Source organism: Pseudopipra pipra, chromosome 27 (assembly GCF_036250125.1).
Source record: "Pseudopipra pipra isolate bDixPip1 chromosome 27, bDixPip1.hap1, whole genome shotgun sequence".
NCBI classification, from domain to species: Eukaryota; Metazoa; Chordata; class Aves; order Passeriformes; family Pipridae; genus Pseudopipra; species Pseudopipra pipra.
The window spans coordinates 4,282,301-4,308,560 of record NC_087575.1 but is presented as its reverse complement, the minus strand read 5'-3'; the positions used below and the strand labels follow the sequence as shown (position 1 = coordinate 4,308,560).

The 26,260-nt window shown below is 51.4% G+C and overlaps 2 protein-coding genes across 5 annotated transcripts; one reads left to right on the top strand and one right to left on the bottom strand.

Moving 5' to 3' along the window:
• Positions 1 to 900: 900 nt before the first annotated feature.
• Positions 901 to 17,947, bottom strand: PGPEP1 (pyroglutamyl-peptidase I). Of its 4 annotated transcripts, none has more exons than XM_064637359.1 (5): positions 17,774 to 17,947; positions 14,578 to 14,630; positions 8,929 to 9,045; positions 7,856 to 8,088; positions 901 to 6,865 (listed from the first exon to the last, which is right to left on the bottom strand). In XM_064637359.1, the coding sequence occupies exons 4-5, from the start codon at positions 8,059 to 8,061 to the stop codon at positions 6,673 to 6,675; spliced, it is 399 nt and encodes a 132-aa protein (XP_064493429.1). In that variant the 5' UTR covers positions 8,062 to 8,088; positions 8,929 to 9,045; positions 14,578 to 14,630; positions 17,774 to 17,947; the 3' UTR covers positions 901 to 6,672. The 4 variants fall into 4 exon arrangements, with proteins under 4 accessions (XP_064493429.1, XP_064493431.1, XP_064493430.1 ...); XM_064637361.1 differs by having other exon boundaries at positions 8,925 to 9,045; positions 17,763 to 17,870; XM_064637360.1 differs by having other exon boundaries at positions 17,763 to 17,870.
• Positions 17,948 to 18,088: 141 nt separating this feature from the next.
• Positions 18,089 to 25,893, top strand: LSM4 (LSM4 homolog, U6 small nuclear RNA and mRNA degradation associated). Its single transcript, XM_064637367.1, has 5 exons — positions 18,089 to 18,177; positions 18,360 to 18,401; positions 18,507 to 18,605; positions 21,759 to 21,942; positions 24,423 to 25,893. The coding sequence occupies exons 1-5, from the start codon at positions 18,175 to 18,177 to the stop codon at positions 24,509 to 24,511; spliced, it is 417 nt and encodes a 138-aa protein (XP_064493437.1). The 5' UTR covers positions 18,089 to 18,174; the 3' UTR covers positions 24,512 to 25,893.
• The last annotated feature ends 367 nt before the right edge of the window (positions 25,894 to 26,260 follow it).

Below are 26,260 nucleotides of genomic sequence, written 5' to 3'. Positions count from 1 at the left end.
GGCTGGAGAACCCGGCAAGATCACCGTGGCAGCTCAGGAAAAAAACCCCAACATTCCCACAAAAAAGACAGAGGAAAAACAGAGATTCCTGAAGAACTGGGGTGTTTTCCTTTCTGATCCCCCCCCTCCAGGCACAAACCAGCACCTTTTCCTGCCATCTCTGCAACATCAGGAGAGTCAGGACCAGGAGAAGCCCCCAGGACCACGCTGGAGCTGTGGAGGGGTTGGACCGTCCCCAAGTCCTGGATTAACCTGGATCTGTGGAGGGGTTGCACCCTCTGGCTGCCCTGGATCAACCAGGAGCCATCCAGGATCCTGGTTCCAGGATCCAGGATCCAGCACCACATCCCAGATCAGGCTGGATCTGTGGAGGAGTTGCACTCTCCACCTGTCCTGGATCGACCAGGAGCCATCCAGGATCCTGATTCCAGGACCCTGGTTCCAGGACCCTGGTTCCAGGATCCAGCCCCACATCCCAGATCAGGCTGGATCTGTGGAGGTGTTGCACCTCTGGCTGTCCTGGATCAAGCTGGAGCCATCCAGGTGTTGCACCTTCCCCCTGTCCCGGATCAAGGTGCAGCTGTCCAGGTGTTTTTTTACCTTCCCCATGTCCTGGACCAACCTGGATCCGTGCAGGGGGTCACCCCCTCCCAAACCCCCCCTGTCCCACTCTGGGGTGACACCAAGCACAACGTGCCTGTATGGCAGCACCATCTGGTGGCACCAGCCCTCCCAGTTTGCTCCCAGTCAGGCCCAGTGGCAGCAGGACCAGGGAGAGAACCCTTAAAACAGCCAGCAAAGCACTTCCATCCCCGTGGAGGGGTTTAAAGGACGCGTGGACGTGGTTTAGGGTGGGACAGGGGGAAGGGGTTCGTAACCTCGAAAAACAACACGGTGGAGTCAGAGTTAAACTCTTTATTTCCTTTGAAACACGGGTTTAAATCCTCAGTTACAAAGTCCAGTCTGGCAGTACAAGCTGAGAGCACATTGCTGGTCCCTCACCACACAGCCCTTCGTGACACACGGGGGGGGGTTTTGGGGTTTACAAGGCACTGCAAGAACACACGGAGAGAACGGGAGCCCCGAGGGGGTTGGAATTGTTGCTCCAGGAGTCCTGACAAGCACGAGGCAGGGAGAACACCTGAGGTACACCATGGGTTTCACAACTGGGGGACAAACACCTCACTCAGAGGAGACACAGGAAAAAAAAAAACCTCAGGAATTGGGCCGACCCCGAGCCAAAAATGAGAAGGGACCCTTGGTCAGGCCCCTGGGGGTGTGTCAGCAAACCTGGAAGCTCCATCTCCGAAGGGCATCCTCAGGAACCACGGGGATTCCCACCAATCCAGCAGCTTTCCCACCCACCTCGGGGGATTTGATCCATCCCAGCACAGGACAAGGCACTCCCTGATCATCGAGAAGTAAACATTTTGTGATTTAAGAAGCTGGTGCAAGAGAAAAACCTGAAGGTTTTGTATTTAAGGATTTAAGTACCACAGAGTTCTGTTTTAAGGGCAGTGATAGTTTTTCATTTCCTATCTTTAATTCCTGTCCCTGGGGAGGCATTTCCTTCTCTGCTTTTGTCTCAAAATAAAGACTGAGCAGAAGCAGGTCTCAGGTTCCAATTAATACCTCGAAGAATTAACAACATCCTCAGCTTTGGAGCTTTGGCAGAATATCACTTTCAGCACATAAGACACTCATCAGACAGGAATACAAGCTTTTTGTATTTTTTTTTTAAGAAAAAGTGCACTTTATACTGCGAAAAATTAGGGATTCTGGTGCAAAAATAACAAATCCATCTACATCAAGACGAGTATTTATGGTATCAACAACGGGGGGGGGGGGTTATCCAAGTCAATAAAGTTATAAAGAGCCTTTGCAACTCTGAAATTCCTATCGTTAAAATAAAATTAAAATCATTAAAATATTATTGGATGAAGTATTAAAGGGAAGGAGATAAAAGGGAGGAAGTTACTTTGGGAAAAGGGTCTGTACAAATTAATCCTGATGGTTTTGTCTGCGGTGTGTTTGGGGGAGAAATCTGAAAATCTGAATTAAGAAAAGCCCCACACCGAGTACTTTTTATGTCTAAACATCCTGATTTTCAGGCAGCTTTCAGACAGCACCACTCCCTCCTGCAGCAGCTGTGTCTGAGAACCTGTTGGAGCCAGAAATCCAGGAGAAATTCAAAAAGATTCCCGAGTCACAACCAATTAAACCAGGAAACCACCACGGCCAGAGCGTCGTTGCTGCTGCAGCTTTGGCAGTGGGGAGTCACAGAGTTCCTCATTTCCAGGGTTTTCCCATTTTTTTTTTTGGTTTGAAGAAGCTCCTCCTCCTCCTGCAATTCCTTTTCTCCATCTCACACACATACACACAAAAAAAATATTAAAAAATAAAAAAATCCACCCACGAGGGCAACGGGTCAGAGAATTCCAGGATGGTTTGGGTTGGAAGGGACCTCAAAGATCACCCAGTTCCAACTCAACTCAAGATTATTTGAGAAACTTCAGTGGATTTTAAACTTTTTTTTTTAGGCTTTTCCTTACCAAAACCAACACCACACTGGGAGCCTGTGCTGTCTGTGCAGGCCTGGAAGCTCCTGGGTTTTTATTCCAGAATAAAACCCTGGAATAATCCCCTTTGGGGTTAAATATTGCCTGCTTGAGAGGTTGGATGCTACATCTACACCTGATTCCAGGTGAGTTGGGACACAAAGTCCCCTTTTTCCACCTGATTTTCCACAGCACAAACCCTACAGAGATGATAATTCCAATCTCAGCTCGGAGCTCTGGTTCAGGGAATCTTTTCCTGCTGTGGGAATCCCCCAACGCCTTCGGGCTGAGCTTTCCAACCAAAACACCACCTCCAAGGAAGCATTTATCCCAAAAATTCCCCCCTTTTCAGGGTGAGAGCAGAGCTTTTGTGAAGTCTGAAACTCTGAACACTCCCAGCCAGGTCTCTCCCTCCTGGAAGGACTCTGGAAGCTCAGCAGTTCTTGGCTGCTCATGTCACCTCACTCGACACCTCGAACCCTCTTCCCGACCTTTTCCATCCTTTTCCCACCTTCTCCCACGTCTGGGAGGAAACAACCAGGCTGGGGAATACTCCAGATGAGGTGAACTGCTGCCAGGTTTTGAGATTCTCTCCAAAAAGGATCACAAACAGCTTCTGCACCAGGTAAAACAAAAAACCCTCCGACCACATCCCGGATCGCTCAGGGCGGGAGGGATCCATAAGGATCAGAGTTCCATGTGAATCCTTAAGGAAAAGAACCTTCCAAGCTCACAATTCCCTTTTTCCCCCGTGGTTATAAAGCAGATCCCCACGTTTAATTCACCTCCTGACAGCAGCACCACCAAACTAAGATGTTCAGGAGCACCTGGAGTTCCTCAAAATCCTCGGCAGCGTTTAACGACCGGAACGATCCAACTGTCACCCCAAACCTCCCCAACACCTTGGCCAGTCCCAGATAAATGACATCAGACCCCCATCCAGTGGAACCTCCCTAAATTCTCTCTTCCACACCAAATATCCTCAGCCCTCATTTCTCCCTATCCCCAATTTTGCAGTCGCACGATCCCAAAATTTCACCGGCTCTCCCATTTTCCAAGTCACAGGCACAGGGGGTGAATTCCCCCTGTGCTGAATTCCCTACCCTTTCACTCACTGGCAGGAAGTTTTTTTTTGGGCTTGGCAACAGGTCTCCCAGTCAGTGCAAATCAGCAAATCCTATTTATTGAGGAGCTGGAAGAGGGAGCGAATATGGGATTACACAAACTGAAGCTCTGCATCAGTTTGGACATCCTATTCCCAAAGAAAAATATAGAGGAAAAGCTTGGTGGATTCAACAAAAAAAGCTTTGAAACCCCCCCCCGGCCCCCCCCCCAAAAATAGTATTTAATTTAGGTCAGATGAAATAAAATTTAGTTTAATGCCATTTTTGCCCCAAGTTTCGCTACAGGAAATTTCTCTATGACCACGACACCCTTTACAAACACAACCTCAGGACTAATTCTCAAAAAAAAAACCCTAAAAAAAGAGTATAAAATAAATTATGTTTCCTAAAGGAACTGATCTCGTGGAGCTTCACAAGAGCAGAGCTCAGAGCGAACTGTTCCCAAAAAAAAAAATGGGATTTTTAAGGCTGACACATCCAAGGCCAAGCACTGTGGTCCTCAGACAGCAGCAGGCACGGAAACTGGCTCCGGATTTTCCCCTGGAATAGCAGAGAGCCCCCAAACCAGGAATATTTATAGGTGTTGAACAGGATGTGTGGGAAGCTCTTCCCACGGAACTGCTGCTGTCTGTGCTCCCTGCCGGCGGATTTGGAGCCACCAGCGGGATCTCCGAGGCTCCAAAGGGTGTGGGAACACCCAGGAGACATGGATAGACCCAGGAGACATGGATAGACAGGGAACACCTCACCTGGATCCCACTGATCCCCCACAGAGCCCACCCAGCTCAGCTCCAACCAGCCCTTCCCGCTCCTGCTCCAACTCCACGCTTGGAATTCTGTTGTGGCCTCACCAATCTGTTGATCCTCCCATTTTATCCACAGCTACAGGGAAAATTAAATAGTTTAACTGGGAATTACCCCATCACCAAAGCTCCTGGAATACGTGGATACTCCTCTTTCCCAAGTTTAGCAGCTAAGAAACACCCAGGAGGAAAACTTCCCACCAATAAAGGGATAAACCTACGGGATAAGGAGCTCAACTAATCACCAAAAAAAATAAAAATAAAATGCATCAAACCACGAAGATTTCAACAAAATATTAAATAGAATAAATTACTAATCAGAAAAGTCTGACAAGTGCTACCTCGGATTTGAAGGGGAAGAATATTTCCATTGGAAGGAGAATTCCTTTGATTGAGCCTGGAGAGGGAAAACAGAGGGAATTTTCCCTGGGTCTACCCAAAACTCTTCATCCACAGGTGCCCCCTTGAGAGTTCTTGCAGTTGGAAAAGTCTTTGTCCTCTCTCTCGAGGGTTACAAGGAGTGGTTTTGTCCTTTGCCATCCTATTTTTTCCTGGCAAACAGCAAGTCCAGGGCAGCTCTCACTGAGAGATACTATAACAGAGCCAGTCAGCGTTGGAAAAACTAAAATAAAGGGGTTTTAAAAGGTTTCAAAAAGTTGATTTATATATATATATATATATATTTGTAAAAGTACTAATCAAATCACAGACTTCTTTCATTTAAAAGGCCCCTCGAGGAGCTCGACTGGTCCTCAACCACCAATTTGGAGTCTGTTCCTGCTGCAACATCTTTCTGGTTTTTGTTGGAATCTCGTGATTTGGCAGCAAAATCTCCACACACGTGACCAGCAGGCACCACCCACTTTTCAAGCCCTGCTCAGATCCTGCCTGTGCCCTTCCCCAAAAGAGAATTCCTGGGAAAGTCCACACAAGCAGCAGCACTTCGGAGCCTCCCGCTAGGAGAGGGGGAAAGAGCCTGGAATTTCCTCACCCAAAGCAAAATTCCTTGTTTTCAAACCACTGCCTGGGCTTTCCAGGCGGCGGGAAGAGGTTGGAGATTTGGGACTGGATTTGGCAGGACGTGTTTTAATCTGTATTTTGATACCTCCTCTAAACCAGAGGCGGCGACTCAAAATTTGGGTTAAACATCACTGGAATGACGGGGGAAAAAATTTGTTAACTAAGGAAGTTATAAATTACTCAACCTCTGCCTTAAAACCAAACAGGGAGCACCAAGAGGCCGGGATGAAGATGTCCCGTGGGGAAAGTGGCCTTTGGCAAAGCTCTTTAACCACTGATGGTTCATTTTGGACACTCACGAGGTGTTTGGTGCAGGAGGTCCACTTGAGGTTGATTGAGGGAGGAAGGTGGCCAAGAGGGAGCCAGGAAAAAAAAAGAAGAAGATATTTGGGAATATTTGCCGAGAGTTTGGCCCCCAAAAAACCCAAATCCTGCTCCAGGAACCCAAATAGAGCCCTTCTACCTGCAGCTACACTTAACCAGCACATCACAGAGACCCCACTGATGTTTGGAGGGTGTGGGGTGAGGAGTCAGTGCCTAAAATAATTCCCCATTTCAGCAAAGCAACTGGAGACTCCTCATCCCCCACCAAACTCTTCTCCAAGGCAGTCCCACGCCATCCCAACTCTTTCCAGGTGTACTTTTACCTTCTAATTTGGGTCAAAGAGAGAGGGAGGGGGGGGAAAAGAAACCCCAAAACTGACTGAAAGCAAACCTTTCAACTCAGAGACAAGCCAGCAGAGGGCTGAGTTATCCATTCCCTGCACCTGAAGGCCAAGTCCAGGTGAGGAACTTCCCGTATCCGTGCCGGATTCCGTCCCCTGGCTGACAGGGAAGCTCCCAGCACACACACACACTTCAGTCACTCAGGAACGAGGTGTCTTGAAAGAAGAGAGTTTGAATCCTTTGTTGCCAAGGCTGAAACTCACAAAAAAAAAAAAAAAAGTCCATTTCTAGAAGAGGAATTTTCCTTTTTTTTGTTGTTGTTTTTTTGTTTGTTTGTTCAGGGTTGGTTTTTTTTTTTTGAATCTCCAATTCTGGGTCCGGAACGTCTCAGCCTCGGGTTTTGTGGGTTTTTTTGTTGTTTTTTTTTTTTTTCCCCCAGTACTTCAGCAACAGGGGAAAAATTTCGGAAGTGCAATACCAGGATGGCCTCCCTGCCCACGCTCAGTGTTCGTGCTGACAGTTGATTTTGTCCTCGGAGTGCTCCAAGAGATCCAGCATCTCCTCTATGATGGCCTGGAGGGCCCGGCCCAGCTGTTCCGCGGAATAAGGTTTTCCCAGCGGAGGGACGTGGACAAACGCCGACCTCCCACGGCTCTGGTACAAGGAGGTGTAGTAAGTGAAGTCACAGAGGTACCTGAAACACAAAAGGAGGGATTATTTACCCCAAAAAATCACACAAATACAGGCCAGGACGAGCCGTTTGTGGATCAGCACAACAGCGGGATTTAGTGGGATAAAGCGAAATACAAGCCTGGAATTGTGAGTCTGAGATTGTTCTAATTAAATATAAGACAAAAATAAAACATGAAGAACTGTTTTTTTATATCCCTGATGGTTGGGTGACCACTGAAAAATAGGGGGTGTTGCCAACCCCGTGAGAAGTGAGGTGTGGGAGACCTCAAAAGCCACATGGATGTGGCACTTGGGGACACGTGGTGGCCTTGGTAGAGCTGGGGGAATGGTTGGAATTGATGATCTTTGAGGGCTTTTCCAACCTTGTGATTCCATGACAAGTGTATGAACTGTAGGGGCCTCAAGAGCTGAGCACGAAGGGAACACACGGGACATGTTCACGTGAGGTGGTGGCTGCCCCACCCCTGGAAGTGTCCAAGGTCAGCTTGGATGGGGCTTGGAGCAACCTGGGATAGTGGAAGGTGTCCCTGCCCATGGCAGGGGGTTGGGACTGGATGGGCTTTAAGGTCCCTTCCAACCCAAACCACTCTGGGATTCTCTGATTCCATGAACGTGGTGATATGATGGTGTTAAGATGTGACCAAATTTCCAGGGCCTAAGGGGGCTCCAGGAGAGCTGGAGAGGGACTTTGGACAAGGGATGGAAGGACAGGACAAGGGGGAATGGCTTCCTGCTGCCAGAGGGGATACTGGGAAGGAATTCCTCCATGTGAGGGTGGGGAGGGACTGGGATGGAATTCCCAGAGAAGCTGTGGCTGCCCCATCCCTGGGAGTGTCCGAGGCCAGGTTGGAGCAATCTGGGCTAGTGGAAGGCGTCCCTGCCCGTGGCAGGGGGTGGGACTGGATGAGATTAAGACCCTCCTTCCAACCCAACCCATTCCAGGCTTCCATGACTCCACACACTGTCCCCATGGATCGCTGGCATCCCGTACCTGCCGGCGTCCTTGGAGATGGTGACGGCCACGTCCAGCCCCAGCGCCGAGACCCTCTTGCAAACTGTGTCCATGTCAATGATGGAGTCAATGCACTCTGGCCCCCCCTCCACGCAGCACTGGGAGCCCGGGCAGAACCGACAGTTGTCCAACCCTTTGTAACCCACGTTGTGGCCACACTTCTCCAGGGTGACGGTCGTGGCCATGCCCGACACTCCCACGTGAACCACCAGCTGCAAGGGAAGAGAAACGAGCTGGATCAACCCCAAAACGGTGGGAAAGCGACGGCCTGATCCTTGTGGGAGCCTTCCAAACTCCGGGTATCCGTGATCCCTGCCCGGGGCACTGGATGTGGCACCCAGAGCTCTTCTGTGGGTGACGAGGTGGTGACTGGTCATAGGCTGGACTCTGTGATCCCAGATGGCAGGGATAGATGGGATACTGGGAAGAAATCCTTCCCTGGGAAGCTGGTGAGGCCCTGGCACAGGGTGCCCAGAGAAGCTGTGGCCACCCCATCCCTGGAAGTGTCCAAGGCCAGGCTGGATCAAAGGAGCAACCTGGGATAGTGGGAGGTGTCCCTGCCCGTGGCAGAGGGTGGGACTGGATGACATTTAAGGCCCTTCCAACCCAAACCATCCTGTGATTCCACGATTCTATTCCCAGTTCATGCTGGAGCTGTTACAGGAGTTCTTCCAGGAGCATCAGGCACTTTATCAGGGGTTCAGTACCGCACAATTCTTGTTTCACCCCCTCCTGACCCAAATTGGGATTTAATCAGGGTAAAAACCAGCCCTGGCACGTTCACAGCTGCTAGAGGAGCCCAGGTGGCACAGACTAACCACGGGCTGTCTAGACAGCCCTTTGCAGTGGCCTCTTCACACCGACTGCTCCCAGGAATTGGAGCACTCTGAGCTGTAAAACCCCACAAATTCACATGTTCTCATGACAAAAGATGAAAAGATCCACCCAGGGACCACCAGTCTGAGAGAAGACATTAAAATTGGGACTTCACATGATGCTCACTGTAGGTTTCAACCCTTTGCTGGGTGGTTTTCCTGCCTTTACTCACTCACTTGGGGGCTGTGCTTCTTCCACAGGGCAGGAATGAGTCGTTGCACTGTCTGGTATTCAACAGGGACCTCGTAGACGTGCAGATCCACGTCATCCCGCAGCCCCAGCTTCTCCAGCTCCTAAAGACACCAGGAAAGCAACAAAACCCAAGGTGGTCAGACAGGAGATGAGCACAGGATTTACTTCTGGAAGGTTTAATGGCAGAGCGAGAGACCGATGTCAGTTTACACCGGGTTGTATAAACTTGTAAACAGCACCTGGAGGGAGTTTACAGCTAAAACTGTGAAAAAAAACCCCAAACCATAATGGGAACAACAAAGGCACCTCTCCACCTGTGTTAACAGTTCCACCCACAGGACCGTTTGTTGGGCTCTGATGTGTGTGAACAAAGACATCAACATTTAACTGACAATAGTTATCAGCAACACCCACACTCCAAGGAAAGGTTGGCTCTGTTATTTATAGAGGGAGAGAGTCATAATCCCTGCTTTTCTTTTTTTTTTTTCCAAGGAGTGACTAGTGGAGAAGGCAGAACTGGAAGGATCAGATCCATCATCCGTGCTGGCCTGGAGAGTAAATTCACATTTGTCGCCAGATAAAGAGCTCTCAGGGCTGGGTGACAGCACTGGTGACTCAACTCACACAGTGAATTATTTCTCCCTCTGTGACATGAAAACATCCCAAATATCCTGGCAATCCACGGAGCCAATTTCCTTTAAACCCTTTAAAACACAAAGTGTCAGTTCGATACCTTGCAAGGACTTTAAAACCAGAGAGAAGGATGGTTTCTTTGCCACCAGCATTCCTGACTGGAAAGCACTGTTTGATCCCAACACTGGGAGCTCCCCTTGGTTCTGGATGCTTCTCCCAGACACTCCAGTCCCACCAGCAAAGCTCCAGTTGGACGTTTTTTTCATCTGGTACCGCAGAACTGAACCTTTCAGAGCCACCAAACCCAAATTTCCAAGAACTCAAGGACAAACCCACACGGCCTGAGGCGTGAGGGAAAAATGCTCACAAACTAAATCATCAGCTGAGCCCAAAATTTAGGAGCCAGGCTACACCAGGAGGCACTTTTCCAGCAGGATCTTAAACATCCCTGCCCATGGCAGCGGGTTGGAACTGGATGAGCTTTAAGGTCCCTTCCAAGTCAGACCATTCCATGATTCCATGATTCTCCAGGTGCCTCCTCCTCCCTGAGGGCAGAAGGAGCCATGTGCTCTCACACCTCACCTCCAGGCCTGTGTCTCACCAACCCCTGCAGTTGTTCTCAGGGTTCTGAGGCAGAAACAGCAACAGAAGAGCCACCAAACCATCAAAGGGCGCCTCAAAATATTCCTGAACGACCAAGTCACCTCTAATTCAGGTTCAGGTTTGCTGATCAAGAGCCACGAGCTGCTCTTTGAAGCAATTCCCGTGCTTTTATTTTTCCTGCTTGCAAACTTCAGGCCAAGGAAGTGCAGATCAGCTGTTTTCACTCCAAACCTTGTGTTTCCTCCCGAGGTTAAAAATTAAAAATTAAAGGCAGTCGAAATGATTTGAGGTTTTGGCCTCCCCCAAAGGTGGGAAGGGGTGAGGGGGGAGCCTGGAAATTGGATTTTAGATTTCTAATGTGGCTCAGACTGCCACACCATCCTACCCCTCCTCTATATAAACATGAGCAGTGCCTTAGTATCATTTTTCTGTGTTATCAGCACGAGTGGGTTTTTTTACAGAGGGAAAAAAAAATCCCCTTTCACACTTGTAGGGACAAAACCACGGTGGTGTAACAAGATTTAAGATTAAGTAAAACACCCAGAAAGGCAAGAGTGAGACTTTTCACAGGCCAGCAGATAGGAGCAACAATGATAAATCACTGGCTCTGGCTCTGAGGGCAAGGCTGATATTAAAGCCTTGCTGTATTGATTAGTGTCTGGCACACTCAGACATTCATTACCAGAGATGGATGGAAGTGATGGTTCATCACAGCTCCTTTACAACAAATCTGCCTTCAAACCCTTCCCTGGTTTGTGAGGGGAGTGTTTGTAAAAGGAGGAGTTTACAACAAACCCCAGTCAGGAGAATAAACCCTCTTTAGGGGTGTTAATTGCTCAGGATTCATCACCACCTCTCTTAACAAGAAGTGATGCTCCTGAAGGATCAGGAGCCAAACAGCTCCTAAGGATGAATCTGGGGGTGGAAAAGTTTTACTGGCTGAAAAAGAAAACAGCATGGACAGGAGGAAGAGGCACCAGCACCTCCCTCCAGACAGTTAAACCTTAACTTTACCAACCCACAGCTCGGTTTTAACCAAACCCAGCGCTCGATAATGAAGATATTTGTAGTCTCCCCTCCTTCCTTCACCCCCCCCAACAACTTCTTTCCCCCCCCAGCCCTGTCTACCTGACAAATACAGCAAACCCAACATGTGTGACCGATTCCCTGACCCCTCCACAATGCTGCTCTTTGTGAGCCTCTAATATCCTTATCAGGTCTGTCTAGACACCCTGACAGCAATTGTCCTTCCTGATGTCAAAACCCACTCTGACCTCTCCTCCTCCTCCTCCTCCAGAAGCTCCTCGGGGGGGGGATGAAGGCAGCAGCCCAGGAGCTTCACATCCCACAGGGCACACCTGTGTCTACACCTAAAGTCACACCAGGGAGGGCAGAAAACTCATTTCTTCTCCAAGGTCCCTCCCAAGCAAAAAAATTGCAGCTGTAAAAACAACAACAACAACAACAACAACAACAACAACAACAATAATAATAATAATAATAATAAATCTTCGGATGAAATACTAAAAATATGAAAACACTCAACAGCAAATCCACGTTAATACAGGAGGATTTTTGCTGGAAGCCTTAAAATGAAGTTATTCTTCCCGCTGGGTTTATGGGGAAATCTCTCCCCTGTGTGTGAAAAAACTAGACAGGGATGGAAAACCTTCAAACGTTTCACTTCAGGATTTTATTAGATTGCTGCTGCCACTATTTAAGGTGGCCATGTGTAAAAAAATCAGCCTTCAAAGCCAAACAGCTACACCAGAAGCTCGCTGCAGTTCCAGGGAAAAGACACCCCGTGTCCGTGTTCTCCGTAAGAATCCAAATAAAACCAAAAACACCAACGGAGAGGGGAGGGAAAAAAGCAGGATGCAGGAGAAATAAAAGCTGCAATAAACCAGAACCAGCCGAAGCCCTCAAGGCTAGGAAGGAGGATTTTTCCAAAGATTGTTTAATTGATTTTTTCCTTCTATTAAGATGCAGATCACACCGTCTGGGATGCGGGAACTCAGACACGCCTTTGTGTCCACTCCGCTCCATGAAGTCCCCCGTCTGAAACTCGCACAATGCCCACCTCGCCCGGGCTCAAAGACATGCTGTTCCTTTTTTGTCTGGGCCTCTGGGGGCTGAGACAGGGGAAGGGAAGGCAAATCCTCCCCGCTGCCTCCTCCGAGCCGGGGTCTGCAGGCACAGGCGCGACTTGGGGGCTCCGACGGCAACAACGCCGAGTTTTCTCCTCTCCAAACACCCCCAACTCTGTTTCCTCCTCTCAAAATACCCCCAACTCTGTTTTCTCATCTCAAAATACCCCCAACCCCAAGTTTTCTCCTCTCCAAACATCCCCAACTCCGAGTTTTCTCCTCTCAAAACACCCCCAATTCCAAATATCTTCCTCTCAAAATACCCCCAACCCCAAGTTTTCTCCTCTCCAAACATCCCCAACTCTGAGTTTTCTCCTCTAAAAACACCCCTAACTCTGAGCTTTTTCCTCTCAAAATACCCCAGTTCCAAGTTGTCTCCTCTCAAAACACCCCCAATTCCAAGTTTCCTCCTCTCAAAATACCCCCAACTCTGAGCTTTCTCCTCTCAAAATACCCCAGTTCCAAGTTTTCTCCTCTCAAAACACCCCCAACTCTGAGTTTTCTCTGCTCAAAACACCCCCAACTCTGTTTCCTCCTTTCAAAATACCCCCAACTCCAAATATCTTCCTCTCAAAATACCCCCAATTCCAAGTTTTCTCCTCTCCAAACATCCCCAACTCCAAGTTTCCTCCTCTAAAAACACCCCCAACTCCAAGTTTTCTCCTCTCAAAACACCCCCAATTCCAAGTTTTCTCCTCTCAAAATATTCCCAACTCTGAGCTTTCTCCTCTCAAAATACCCCAACTCCACATTTTCTCCTCTCCAAACACCCCCAACTCCAAGTTCTCTCCAAACACCCCCAACACTGAGTTTTATAATTTTAAAAGCCAACAAGCCCCCTAAAAATGGATTTTTAAAGGCAGGTGGTGTCTCCATCCAGCAGCCACTGGTGCCCTGAAGGAACAAAGTGCTGTTTCTCTTCAGGTTTGTTTTTGGAAGCAACATCACAACACCCACCACTCCTCCTGCTCCAGAAACACCCTTTTGTCTGTCTCCTCTAAAATAAAAGTAGCTATTTACAACAGCTGCCACTACACAAGCAAGAACAAGCCAAATCAATGCTCCTCACTCCTGAATTTTAATAATATCCTGCATTTTTTTCCCCATCCACAGCCTGCATATTCCCCCAAACCAACCCTAAATCAAATATATTCATTCCCAAAGAAAAAAAAGCTCTTGGAGGCAAAGGTTTTGTCTTCTCCTACCAGCCAACACATTAGACAGCTGGACATTAGTTGGCTGGAATTGATTAGAGTTTGTGATTTAATTTAAAAGCATTCGAAAGCAGATATTAATCTCAGAGCTCTGAAGGGGAGAGAGAGACACGCTGGGGAGAAAAATAGATTTAATTCCCCTGGGCAACTGTACTAAAAGGTACCCTGGAATTCCCAGCAGCTTTGGCACAAGCCACGGCCAGAAGTGACAAAGAAGTGGGATAATGTGGCAGCACCGTCTCCCTCACTGAGTGTTTTTACAGCAAGAAACCTTAATTCCACTGGAAAGAGCTTAATTCCTCCTTCTTGCCTCATTTGTGAGGTCTCAGTGTCACACAGATGAACTCCCAGCACAGGGTGGGATATTTGGGGGTGGGAGTTGGACTCCATGATCCCTGTGGATCCAGCTCAGGATATCCCAGGATTCTGGGCAGATCCACAGTTACAAGAGGGATAAATCTGATTTATTTTTGAGCAGGTGGGACCTGCTCCAGCAGCTCCTGTCCCCAGAGAGGTCCAACTCCATCAGAGAGGGGTGATCCAAGGGGAGAAAGGAGGGAGCAGTGGCTGCTTTGCCTTGGAATTACCTTCCTCACACTCAGCTCCACAAAACCACCAGCTGAAAGTCTCCTCAGGGATGAGACTTGGTTTAAAGGTGAACCAGCTCACCCAGCTTCAAGTCAGAGCCGAGAGGAAAAACATCCAAACAATCTTCTGGCCTCGGTTGGTTTGTTTATTTTGAATTCTCCAGGGCAGAGGAAGATTCCAGGCTCCCTGCCCCATTTAACAGGGTTCAAAGCTGGGAATTCCTTCCTTGCCTCAGCTAAATTAACTCAATCTCATTAAACTCTACTGGTCAAGGGATTGTCCCCTGAGCAGTGAATCAAACATTATCCAGCTGACCATCTGGATATCTGCACTGAGCTGCTCTCAGTTAGGCTGGGAAGAAGTTAGAAGTTATAAAGAGCCAAAAACCCAAATTTGTAGGGATTTGCTCTCTCTTTGAAACGTGCTGAGAGGGAAGTTGAGGGGTTACCTGCACTGCAATCCAGCTGGCATTCACAGCGTGCTCTCCAAAGGGCCCAAACCCTGCAAGAGAACAAAAAAACCCACCCTGGTGAAGTTCATTCTCACAGCTTTGACTCCAGATATCCTGAAAAAAAAAAACAACCAACCACTTTTACCACCCAATCCTTATTTCTTTACATCCAAGCACCAAAACGAGACACCTGCATTGAAATATTTCAACTGCAACCTTGTACAGGGAAGGAAACCAAGAATTTGCCCCACAAGAACCTTTGTTTTTCCCCCCAACAGACATTTGGGAAGAAGATTTTTTTTTCCTTCCTGTCCAGGTTAGAAAAACTTGTTATCAAAGAGAACTTTTTAACAAAGAGAACTTGTTATCAGCAGAGGACTCGATGTCAGGGAATTAAATCACGACTGGATTTTTCTGTTCCTGATTGCTTTGACCCACAGCAGATGCCTCCACCAGCCTTTCTCAAATGTTTCTTCTCTGCTCAAATCTTCTCCAAGATCTTCATCAGCACTTAATTACTAAGGAAATTATTAAGGAAATAATCAGGGCTGTTCACAACCCACCTACCCCGAGCAGCAAAGGTTACCATGGCATTATCAAAAATACCTCCTCACCACCTCTTAAATTCCTAATGGATAACTTTGGAGTTAACTGGTGATCCATAACATCTTCTCCTGAGCAAGCACACAAAGGTTGAGCAATTTATCTGGGCGTAATGTCGATACACTTTAATTTACAATGTCAGCATTGCCCTCCCAGCTTAATGCAATTAGGAGGCATAAATTCTGCCCAGCTCCTGAAAGGATTCGAGAGGGACCACAAATATTAAGTGACACCTTAATGGAAATGCCGTGTTTGCCATCAGCAGCCAGGCTGGGGTGATGCTGCACACGAGGAATTCACACACACGGCGTTGGCTCGTCCACGCCCATGGATCAAACCCCAACGTTGGTATCTCCCCAAAACAAATATTCCCACAGAATCAAAGTGGTGGTGTGTTTTCCCATTCAGCAAAACCCCCAGGCTGTAACACAATCTGTGACTGCAGCATGGGGGAGAGGGCAAATTAATGCCTTTTCAGCTGTTTCTGCGAGTCCTGCACAACTCCCTGAAAACAAACACCGCAGCCCGCTGGGTTTAATTCCTGAATAAAGTGCAATAATCTTATAAAATAAATAAAATACGTGTTTTAGCAAGCCAGCCACCCAAAGGCTGAAATTCTACAGGTGTTCAGGCACACAACGTGATCCCCTTGCCCCGAATCCAAAGGGAAAAGTGGCACAAGCACAAGGGGGGGTATCACTGCTGTGACTCATCCCCTGCCCGGATCCCTGGAGTTATCCCTTATCCTGGGATAAGGAACTTTGTGGGCACATCCACCCCAGGGCCCTCCAAGGCTCATTAGCAGTAAACCAGCTGCAGGGATTATCTCCTTAACGAGTTCTAAAAAAGAAATTGTGCACAAATAACACTCGTCCTCGGCCGGCACAACCTCAGGAGCTGATCGGGGAACACGACACCATCCCCGCTTTTAAAGGGAATTTAACGTGACATCGGTGACATTATCAAAGAGGGGCAGAGCTGACGCTGTGTTTTGTAACCAGACTTCCCTTGAAAACGGGGAGGGGGAAAAAAAAAAAGCCCGGAGAAGCCTTGAGAGCAGCAGAACATTCCCTGACACACGTTTTCTGTTTAGTCACCACCGCCCCGCGCTGGATTTGGGGCTGGGAAAGGCAGGATTCGCCACCTGCTCCTCCTCTCTCCTGCGACTCTTCCCTGCAAAGACACTTTTTGGCCTCCGATTTCAGCCGCCCCAGCCGAGCCCCCGCCATTCAAATGGTCTCAACTTGGGCTGCTGGGGGGGAGAACCTGAATAGTTTCAGGCGAGTTCCCCATTTGTCACAGAACGGCCTCACCCACAAATCACCCCGAGCGGCCTTTGTACCCCGGGGAAGAGCCTGACAGCGCCGGGGCCCCTCGTTCCCTGGCTTATTCTTCCCTCGGGGGCTTCTGCCGTGCTGAGGGGGGCGATTTGGGGAGCAGCTTCCACCCCTCGGGGGCTGGGGAGGGGGTGGTCAGCCAGCAAATCCCATCCCCTGCGCCCCTAAATTGTTTTTTTCCTGCTCCTTGGCAGGCTCGGCTCCCGTGTTTCCACAACCAGCAAAACCGCTGGAGGGGGTTTAGGGATGGAAAAGGGGGATCCAGGTCCCCGCTGCCTGGGCACAAGTGTTAGGAAAGCTGCTGCAAAGCCCCTCAGCACGGGATCCCCCCCAGCTCCTGACACCCCTCACACGCAGCAGTGCGGCCCCCAAAACCCCCCAGACCCTGCCCTCCACCCCCAGGGCTCCTGTTTATCACCCCACACAGGGCAGAGCCCCCCCAAACAGCCCCCCAGGGACAGCTTCCCCCTCTCCATCCCCACCTCAGTCACATCCCGATGGGACAGCAGCCCCCCAGCTCCTGGTCACACACTCCCCTCCCTCACCTCGGGGAAGGGGTCCCCCACCTACCTCCCCCCCAGCCCCCTTTACATCAGGGAAGGGGTCCTCAAACCTACTCTCCCCACCAAGCCCCACTAGTCTCAGGGAAGGGGTCCCCAAAACTACCCTCCCCTCAAACCCCCTCCTCATCTGCCTCCTCCACTTCCCCTCCAAGGGTTGGGTCCCTCACCTGCGCCCCTCACCTTAGGGAAGGGGTCCCCAAAACAACCCTCCGCCCCAAGCCCCCCTCACCTCGGGGAAGGGGTCTCTGACCTGCTCCTCTGAGCTCCCCACTCCCCTCGGGCGGAGGTCCCCCACCTATTCTCCCCAAGCCCTTCTCACCTCGGGGAAGGGGTCCCCAAAACTACCCTCCACCCCAAGCCCCTCTCCCCTCGGGGAAGGGGTCCCTCACCTGCCCCCCTGAGCTCCTTCTTAACCTCGGGGAAGGGGTCCCCATCTCGTCTCCCCCCCCCTCCTCCCGGAGCCGCCCCGTACCCGTCACCACCACCGCCCGCCGCGGCTTCTCCATCGCGGCTCCGTCCCGTCCGTCCCGTCCCGTCCCGTCCCGCCGCCGCCGCCCCGCACTGAGCGCGGCCCCGCCCCGCCGCGCCCGCCCCGCCCCGCAGCGCCCGGGCCCGCCGCTTCCGCCGCCGCGGCGGAAGTCCCGCAGCGGGACGGCCCCGGGAGCCCTTCCCCGCTCACCGTTCGCTCACCGTAGCCCGAGGCGGGGAGGGGTTGGGTCACCGTAACCCCAGACGGGCCTGCGGGCGGGGGGGCGGTTGGTTGAACAAAACGCTCATCCCGAGCCCCACGGGGGTTCCCCGCGCGGCCGTGCGGGAGCGCGAACCGCGCGGTACCGGAGGGGCCCGTCCCGTCCCTCCCGCCCGGGCCCGGGCCCGGGCCCGTCCCGGGCGGCGCCGCCGCGAAGGCGCGGCCGGACCCGGGCGGCGCGGCCGGGGCCGAGTCGCCGCGCGCTGATTGGCCGCGGCGGGGCCGCGCCTCGCGCTGATTGGCCGCGGCGGGGCCGCGCCGCGCGCTGATTGGCCCCGCGCGGAGCCGGGGGCGGTTTGAGCGGCAGCGCCCGGCGCGGCGGCGGCTCCGCGGGACCCGCACGATGGTGAGCGCCGGCAACGGCACCGGGGGGGCACAGCCGGGGGGGAGTGCGGGGCTGGGGAGGGGGCTGGAGCTCCGGGGAGGGCCTGGGGCATCTCTCCCCTGCGCGATGCCCCGCTCGGTGCACCGGTGGGTCCCCCGGTGTCGCTCGGTGCCTGAGGCCTCTCTCCTCTGTTCCGCTCGCAGCTGCCTCTATCGCTGCTGAAGACGGCGCAGAACCACCCCATGGTGAGTACGTGAGTACCGGCCCCGGTCCCGCCGCCCCTCCCGGCCTCGGTGACACCGGGGCAGGTCCCGGTACCGGCGGCACACGTGACTCGTGTTCTCTCGCAGCTGGTGGAGCTGAAGAACGGGGAGACCTACAACGGGCACCTGGTGAGCTGCGACAACTGGATGAACATCAACCTGCGGGAGGTCATCTGCACGTCACGGGTAAGGCCGGGGCACCGGGCAGGGGTCACCCTGGCACCGGGCAGGGATCACCACCCTCTGTGTGCACGGGGAACACCCAGCACCGGGCAGGGGTCACCCTGGCACCGGGCAGGGACCACCACCCTCTGTGTGCATGAGAACACCCAGCACCGGGCAGGGGTCACCCTGGCACCGAACAGGGATCACCACCCTCTGTGTGCATGAGGAACACCCAGCACCGGGCAGGGGTCACCCTGGCACCGGGCAGGGATCATCACCCTCTGTGTGCATGGGGAACACCCAGCACCAGGCAGGGGTCACCCACCAGCCAGGCTTCCAGGAGTGCCCGGCACTGGGCAGGGGTCACCCACCTGCTGTGCCCCCCAGGAACCGTCCCCAAGGGGTCCTGACCTCTGTCCCTGCAGCCAGGCCAGCTCTGCTGTAGCTCAGAGGCTGTTGCTCCTGTGGAATTTGCCCAAAATGCAAATTTAACATAGTTAATTATAAGATCCATAACAAAGGAGCACACTCAGGTGCATGCTGGGGCGGGGTGAACTCTCTGCACAGCACAGAATGAGGGGATGGGGGTCCCTCACTCCCCTCAGGGAGGATCTGGAGGTCCCTCACTGAGGGTCTGGGGGCCACACACCGTGATCCTGAGCTGGGTTTCCCAAAAAACCCCAGCTTTCCCCTGTCACGTGCTGCCCCAGCAGCCTCAAACACCACGTTCACTTTTATGCCCTCCCCCTCTCTCCCCCTGCCTCTCCCCCTCTCACTCCACATCCAACCCAGGAGTTCACCCATTCTGAGGCCATCTGGGACTTCTGCCCTTGGCCAGAGTTGCTCCAGGAGATTGGGATTTGTGCTTTGGGCTTTAACCTCCATCAGAAAGGTCTGGTCTTGCTCCCTGTGTGCTGTGGGAAGTGGCAGCTGGAGGGTTATCAGGCTGTCACTGCTCTTTCCCCTGCCCTGGAATGTCAGAGCTCCATGGGAAAGACTAGAGCTCTTGTCCTTCCAAAAATCTCTCTGCAAACCCCCCAGTCCCTGTTGTCTCCACAGCAGGAGTTTGGAGTGGTGTCACATCAGTGTGACAGAGCAAACACCCTGAACGAGGTTTGGGAGGGAATTTTGGGGTGGAATTTTGTTTGGAGTTTGTGGATGCACCTTGGGTCATGGTGGGACAAGTTGAATTTAGCAGGAGAGGGACTAGAGGAGGTAACAGCCAAGCCCATGATAGGGGTGATACCGTCCTTCTCCTTGGAAATTCGCTTCCAAAGGTTCAGTGCTCTGCCTGGGAAGAGCAGCAGCTCAGGTTTTGTTCCCTCTGGGTGACCTGGAGGTATCACCCAGGAGGGAATGGACCTGTTGGAACAAGGCCAGAGGAGGCACCAAGATGATCAGAGGGCTGGAGCAGCTCTGCTGGGAGGAAAACCTGGGAGAGTTGGGATTGTTCAGCCTGGAGAAGAGAAGGCTCTGGGGTGACCTGATTGTGGCCTTGCAGTGCCTGAAGGGGCTACAAGAAAGATGGAGAGAGACTATTTCCAAGGGCCTGGAGTGACAGGACAAGGGGTAAAGGCTTCAAACTATCTCAGAGAGTGGGTTTAGGTGGAATATTGGAAAGGAATTCTTCCCTGGGAGGGTAGTGAGACCCTGGCACAGGTTGCCCAGAGAAGCTGTGGCTGCCTCTGGATCCCAGGAAGTGTCCAAGGCCAGCTTGGATGGGGCTTGGAGCAACCTGGGACAGTGGAAGGTGTCCCTGCCCATGGCAGGGGGTGGAACTGGATGGGCTTTAAGTCACTTCCAACCCAAACCAGTCTGTGTTTCCCTGATTCCGTGATCTGACCCAGGAGAGCAGCCGGGCTCACCAGTCTCAGCCCACCTTAACACGCCAGAACCCCCCCAAATCCCGGACGAACGTGGAGCTGTGGGGTTGTACTGGTGGCACTGGTGGCACTGGCCACTAGATGGCACGGAACAACGAGCCGGGAGCCGGTTGTTTACTCCGGGGAGGCCGGAACGAGGAAGCGAAGGAGCCTGGAGCCTGGTTCCATCCCTTCCTGCATCCCGAGCCAAGGAGCAGGCAGGCAGATCCAAGGCAGGGTGGGGTTTGCCGGGTGTCTGTTGGAAGAGAACTGTTGCTCTCTGTCTTGTCCTGAACTTGTCTGTACAGGCAGAGCTGCCCCAAATAACTCCCGGGGCGGGGTGAGGAGGAGGAGGAGGGGGGGGAACCGACTCTTTTATCCTCTTTTCCGAGGAACGGGGCGTTCTGGTTTCTCCTCCTCTCCTGGGACACGACAGACGCCTCTTCCACGTGGTGCCACTTGAGGATGGCTGGGCTGGAGGGATCCCAGCTGCAGCCAGACCCCCACGGAGCCGGGAATGCGGTGCTGGAGCAGGACGAGGCGGGTCCCTGTCCCTCCTCCCAGTTACATCATGGCCAGAGAGTTGTTGTTCAGCTTCAGTGCTGGATTCTCGCTCCCTGGTGGGTTGTGTCCTAGGGGGAAGCCCTTTGTATCCCAGAAAAACCCTGAAACGACTCAAAGCAGCATCCAGAGGTGGCTGCTTCGAAACCGTGCACCTGAAGACTTTTTTTTTTTGTAATAAATGTAAAATGGGTGAGCTCCTTTTTTCCCCTCAGCTGGCTCACACCCCACAGCCAGCTGGCTCCAGACCTGCCTTGCTGCTCCCTCCACACCCCAGAGGAGTGAAGGGTTGGGGTGACTCCCAGCTGGAGGAGAAACCTGGCCACAGCTGCCTTTTTTTTCTTCCCAGAATTGGTTGTTCATCAGCATTTTAACTCCCCACGTTTGTCTCTCTAGTCCCACTTTCAATTACCTTCTTGTACAAGAAAGGAAGGAGGTGCTTGTTTCCTCACCCTCTTCTTCCTTCATTTTCTGTGAGCCTTTGAGGTAGTTGTGGAACTAAATCTTTGTGGGTCCCAACTCAGAATCCTCCGTGAAATTCCAAAATTGAAACTACAGTTGTTTGTGGGCCCGGGTTGTATTTTGGGGAGGAAAAGCCCCCCTTTTTCACAGCTGGTTACAAATAATGCTTTCAGCAAAGACTGGTGGAGCTCTCACTCTCTCCAGAAGTGATGGAAACGCTCAAATGCCCTAAAAAGTGACAGAAAAGTGCCGTTTTTTGTCCGTGTCTTAGCGTGTTGCTCCCCAACAGGATGGAGACAAGTTCTGGAGGATGCCCGAGTGCTACATCCGTGGCAGCACCATCAAATACCTGCGGATCCCCGACGAAATCATTGACATGGTGAAGGAGGAGGTGGTGTCCAAGGGCAGGGGCCGTGGTGGGATGCAACAGCAGAAGCAACAGAAGGGCCGTGGGGTTGGAGGAGCTGGACGAGGTAACGATCCCCTTTGTTTCCCAGCTGGGAGAGGGGCTGAGCAGGATCCCCTGCCTTGGGAATTTTACTTCTCGTGCAAGGATCAGCTCCTGCTTCTCGGCTTCAGAGGCAGGGCTGGGGCTGGGAGAAGCTGGAGCTGTTCCTGTGCAGGATCCAGTCGAGCGAGTGCGTAAGGGCAGCGTCTGCCAAGGCACGGGGAGGATCCGTGCCAGGGATGGGCCTGGGGAGGATCCGTGCCAGGGATGGGCCTGGGGAGGATCCGTGCCAGGGATGGGCCTGGGGAGGATCCGTGCCAGGGATGGGCCTGGGGAGGATCCGTGCCAGGGATGGGCCTGGAGAGGATCCGTGCCAGGGATGGGCCTGGGGAGGATCCGTGCCAGGGATGGGCCTGGGGAGGATCCGTGCCAGGGATGGGCCTGGGGAGGATCCGTGCCAGGGATGGGCCTGGGGAGGATCCGTGCCAGGGATGGGCCTCCCTCGGTTCTGGGGTTGGGCAGGAGCTTAAGAGAGTCTGAACGTGATTGTTTCTACCCCTCCTGGCTCCTTTGGCAGCAGGGCCCTACAAAACTTTTCAGCTTAGCAAGTCCAGGGGGATGGGAAACAAATGGCTGTTCGGGGTGAGAACAGTGCAAATACAGCCCGTGGCAGTGACAGAAAAAAAATCGTCTTCCCTCCCATTAAAAGGGGGCTTTGGATCTCCTGTCAGTTTATTTATATTTAAAAAAAAAAAAAAAAAACACGAACCCAAACAAAAAACTGAAGGGTTTGTAGGGTTTGTGTTCCTCCTGCTCCACATGAATAATTCATGTTGCTGATAAAAGGGGAAGTTGCCACTTCAGAAGAAATAGGTCACCAAAACAACATTCCTATTTCACGGGGTTAAGGGATCCCGGAGCACTTCAGCTGGAGGACACGATGCTCTTTTTTCCTCCCCCCCCCACCCTCTAAATTATCCCACTGGAAGCCCCAGAACCATTTCTCTCCTTTCCTGCTCACCCCCTCGTGCCACACCTTTGGGGGTTTGTGGTCACCTCAGAGCCCCGGGGGAGAGCTTAAAATCCCGAGTTCAGTTTTAAAAGGAGCCCTGGGCACTGGGACACCGAGGGGTGAAGCCTTTTTTTGCAGCACCCTTAAGGACCTGCCTGTGTTTTGACTATGCCAGGAATCCTGGCAGGACAGGTGGGATCCACCCAGAGCCATCACACCAGGTTCCCAGAGCCTCCTTTTTCCCAAATCCCCGCGATCCCTGCTCCCTCCTGGAAGCTCCCAGCGGGCAAGAAATGACCTTTACAAATCTGAAGGCGCCTTTATTTTCCCCCTCCTTCCCTTTGCAGTGTCCAGAGCCCTTGGCAGGGAGTTTTGTTTTTTTGTTTTTTGTTTTTTTGGGGTTTTTTTGGGGTTTTTTTGGTTATTCGGATAAACATTTTCACGGTGCTGTTTTGTTTTTTTTTTCTCTGCCGTGGAAATACGGAAATATCCACCTTGTGGGGAGCAGAGCTGGAGCTCTGAGGTGGAGCAGGAGCAGAGCTGGAGCTCTGAGGTGGAGCAGGAGCAGAGCTGGAGCTCTGAGGTGGAGCTCCTGCTGTTTTCATGTGCAGCTTGAATTCGCTGATGGAATATTTTCGAGCATTTGCTAATTAGCTCAAAGGTTTGGCTCTCATTACTGAGACATGAAGGGAGGAGGGAAAGGGGAGGGGGAAAGAAAAAAAAAACCCAACAAAACAACCAGGCAGGACAATTTTGTTGGGAGGCCACCAGGCAGGAGTGAAGCTGTAATTGTGCACACAGTTGAAAGGGTTATTGTTTCTGACACTGGTAATCCATCCTCTTTGACTTCTTGCTTGCCAAACTCAGAAGTCCCTGGTCTTCGCTCCAGGAGCAGCTGGAACATCCCAAGCACTGCAGGGTTTGGAATAATTTATATTTTGCCTTTGATTTAATCACGTCTCCTCAGTGAAGCAACCACTGAGGGCTCTTGAGCCTGGTGCTTGGACTGAGTCTCCTTTGGGTTCTGCCTGGCAGGGTGGATCCACATCCTGATTTATCCCTATTTTGGGGGTAAATCTGAGCTCAGCAGCTCCTGTGACAGTCACAGCTTTTGGGTATGAGGATGCTCATCTCACTACAGCCTCCCAACTCCTGCTGTCCTGTGCCCTCTCCAAAGCCATGGATTGCTCTGTCCAGCTTTTGTTGGCCCTCACAGCTCTCAGGGTACCTGGATTTTAAATTTATTGCTTCCTTGGCTCCATTTTTCAGAGGAAACTTCAATTTACCACGACATTACCATCAATCATGACATTACCACACCAGGGATAAGTTTGTCCACCTCTTAAACACAGGTCTGGGACTGGAAAGGGACAAGTCAAAAAGTCCTGTTTCTGCTTCTAAAGCTCAAAAATCATCATGTTATTTGGGTAAAACAAGAATAACTGTGTGCCAGGGGTGCTGTTACATCCGTGCTCTTCCTTTCTGCTCCACAGGTGTGTTTGGAGGCCGTGGCAGAGGAATTCCAGGCAGTGGAAGAGGCCAGCAGGAAAAAAAGCCAGGCAGACAATCAGCCAAGCAGTGAAATGTCTGCACCCAGCCCGGGGACAGTTTGGGTTTTGTCACCTCAGGATTTGCCACGTGTTCAAAAACGTTCCCTTTTCCCACTCTCCCGTGAGTCAATCAGAGCCCAGATCATGTTCATTTGGAAGCCCCTCGTGATTTAATCTGGTCAAGTGGAGTTTTCACTCCTTGTAGACAGTAAGTCATTGGAAATATTTCTTAAAAAAAAAAAAAAAAGAAAAAAAATCATTTATGGTTAAGGACTGAAGTTCTGCCTTCTCCTGAGAGTGAATTTTTCAGGGTCGCCAGGTTTAATTTAAAATATTATCCTGTTCAGAGGTACCAGAACGAAGGCAAACAGACACTTTCTGGATTGTTTGGAATTTTTTGAGGTTTTTTTTTAATATACTTGAAACTTGGGAAATGTGTGTTTGTAACAGATGTGTGAGCCTTTTGCTTTAAAAACACTGAACTTGAGGATATTGTGTCTGTACACGAGTAATCTTAAAGGTTTGGGGTTTTCTAAAGCCAACAAACCTTTAAACTATTGCTTTTCTTTTCCTGGCCAGTCAGTTCTGTCTCTCCTATGGCTGAAAGGAGAACTTGGGGTGAACATTTGCCTTCAAGGGTTGTTCCCAAGAGAGCTTTGTGATAAATGAGCATTTCCCAATTAGTTCAGTGCTAACTTGACTTCAGATTAGAAGTTTCCTTTAAAGGAACAGGTTTTCTGTGGGTTTTTTTTTTGCATGAGGCTGGTGCTCCCCTTGCTCCTCATGGGTGATTTTTTTTTTTTCATTTTCTGAAAAGCAACTGAGTTGATTGACTTGGATTTATTTCCCTCCCACTCGGAAAACTCTTCCCCCTTTTGCTGTGACACCCAAGTCCTGAACTCTTGGCAATATTTCTCAGCCTGATTTCTTCCAGTCCCTGGTGATTGACCTCACTGGATGTACCTGTCACCTCCTTTCCTGGTCACCAATTATCTCCCCTTGGGGACACCCTCCTGTAGGCTCAGAAAACTCCTGGGAATTCCCAGGTGGGGTTGCTCCAGTCTTCCATCCCATGAGCAAAAATGCACCTGCAAAATATCCTGGCTGCTGATATTAATTGAACATCTGCACAAGGGGAAGAAACAACTCTGGGTGAGCCTCAACCCCCCGAAGGGATGAAATAGGTGAATTTTAGGGGAAAAACCCGTGTTGTGGCTGGTTTTGAGCAGGTTTTGGTTTGGTTTGGTACAACTGGTTCTCTGTATTGAAGCCTGTTCTCTTCTCATATTGAAGCCTATTCTCTGCCACCACCACTGTCTTGAAAAGGAGTGAAGAACATGCTTTTATAGAGTTATTTTTTTAATGTTTATAGAACTGGGTGCAGTGGTGAGTGGGAATAAATCTCCAGCCTCTACCAACCGCCTCCCTCTCTGTGTCTGTGGCAGCCTGACCCCAAACCCCTTCCCTGAGCCCTGGGATCAGGGAGAAATCCCTACATTTTTAGTTCCTAACAGCAGCCATGTGTTGTCCTGCTTCTCCCCGAGGCGTTAACCAGCACTCCCATGTCCATCCCAGGCGATCCAGCTTCTCCCAAGGAGCCAAATCCAGGCCATGGGAATGGGGTGATGTGTCCTCGCTCCTCAGGCTCCACGTAAACACCCCTGTGTGGCATTTTAACAAAGCCCTGGTGTCAGACTTTCCCTTCCCAACCTGCTCCCTCCCTTTGGATCCCTCCAGCCACGGAGACTCCTCCGTGTGCTCCGACTTCCCTGGAGAAAAGG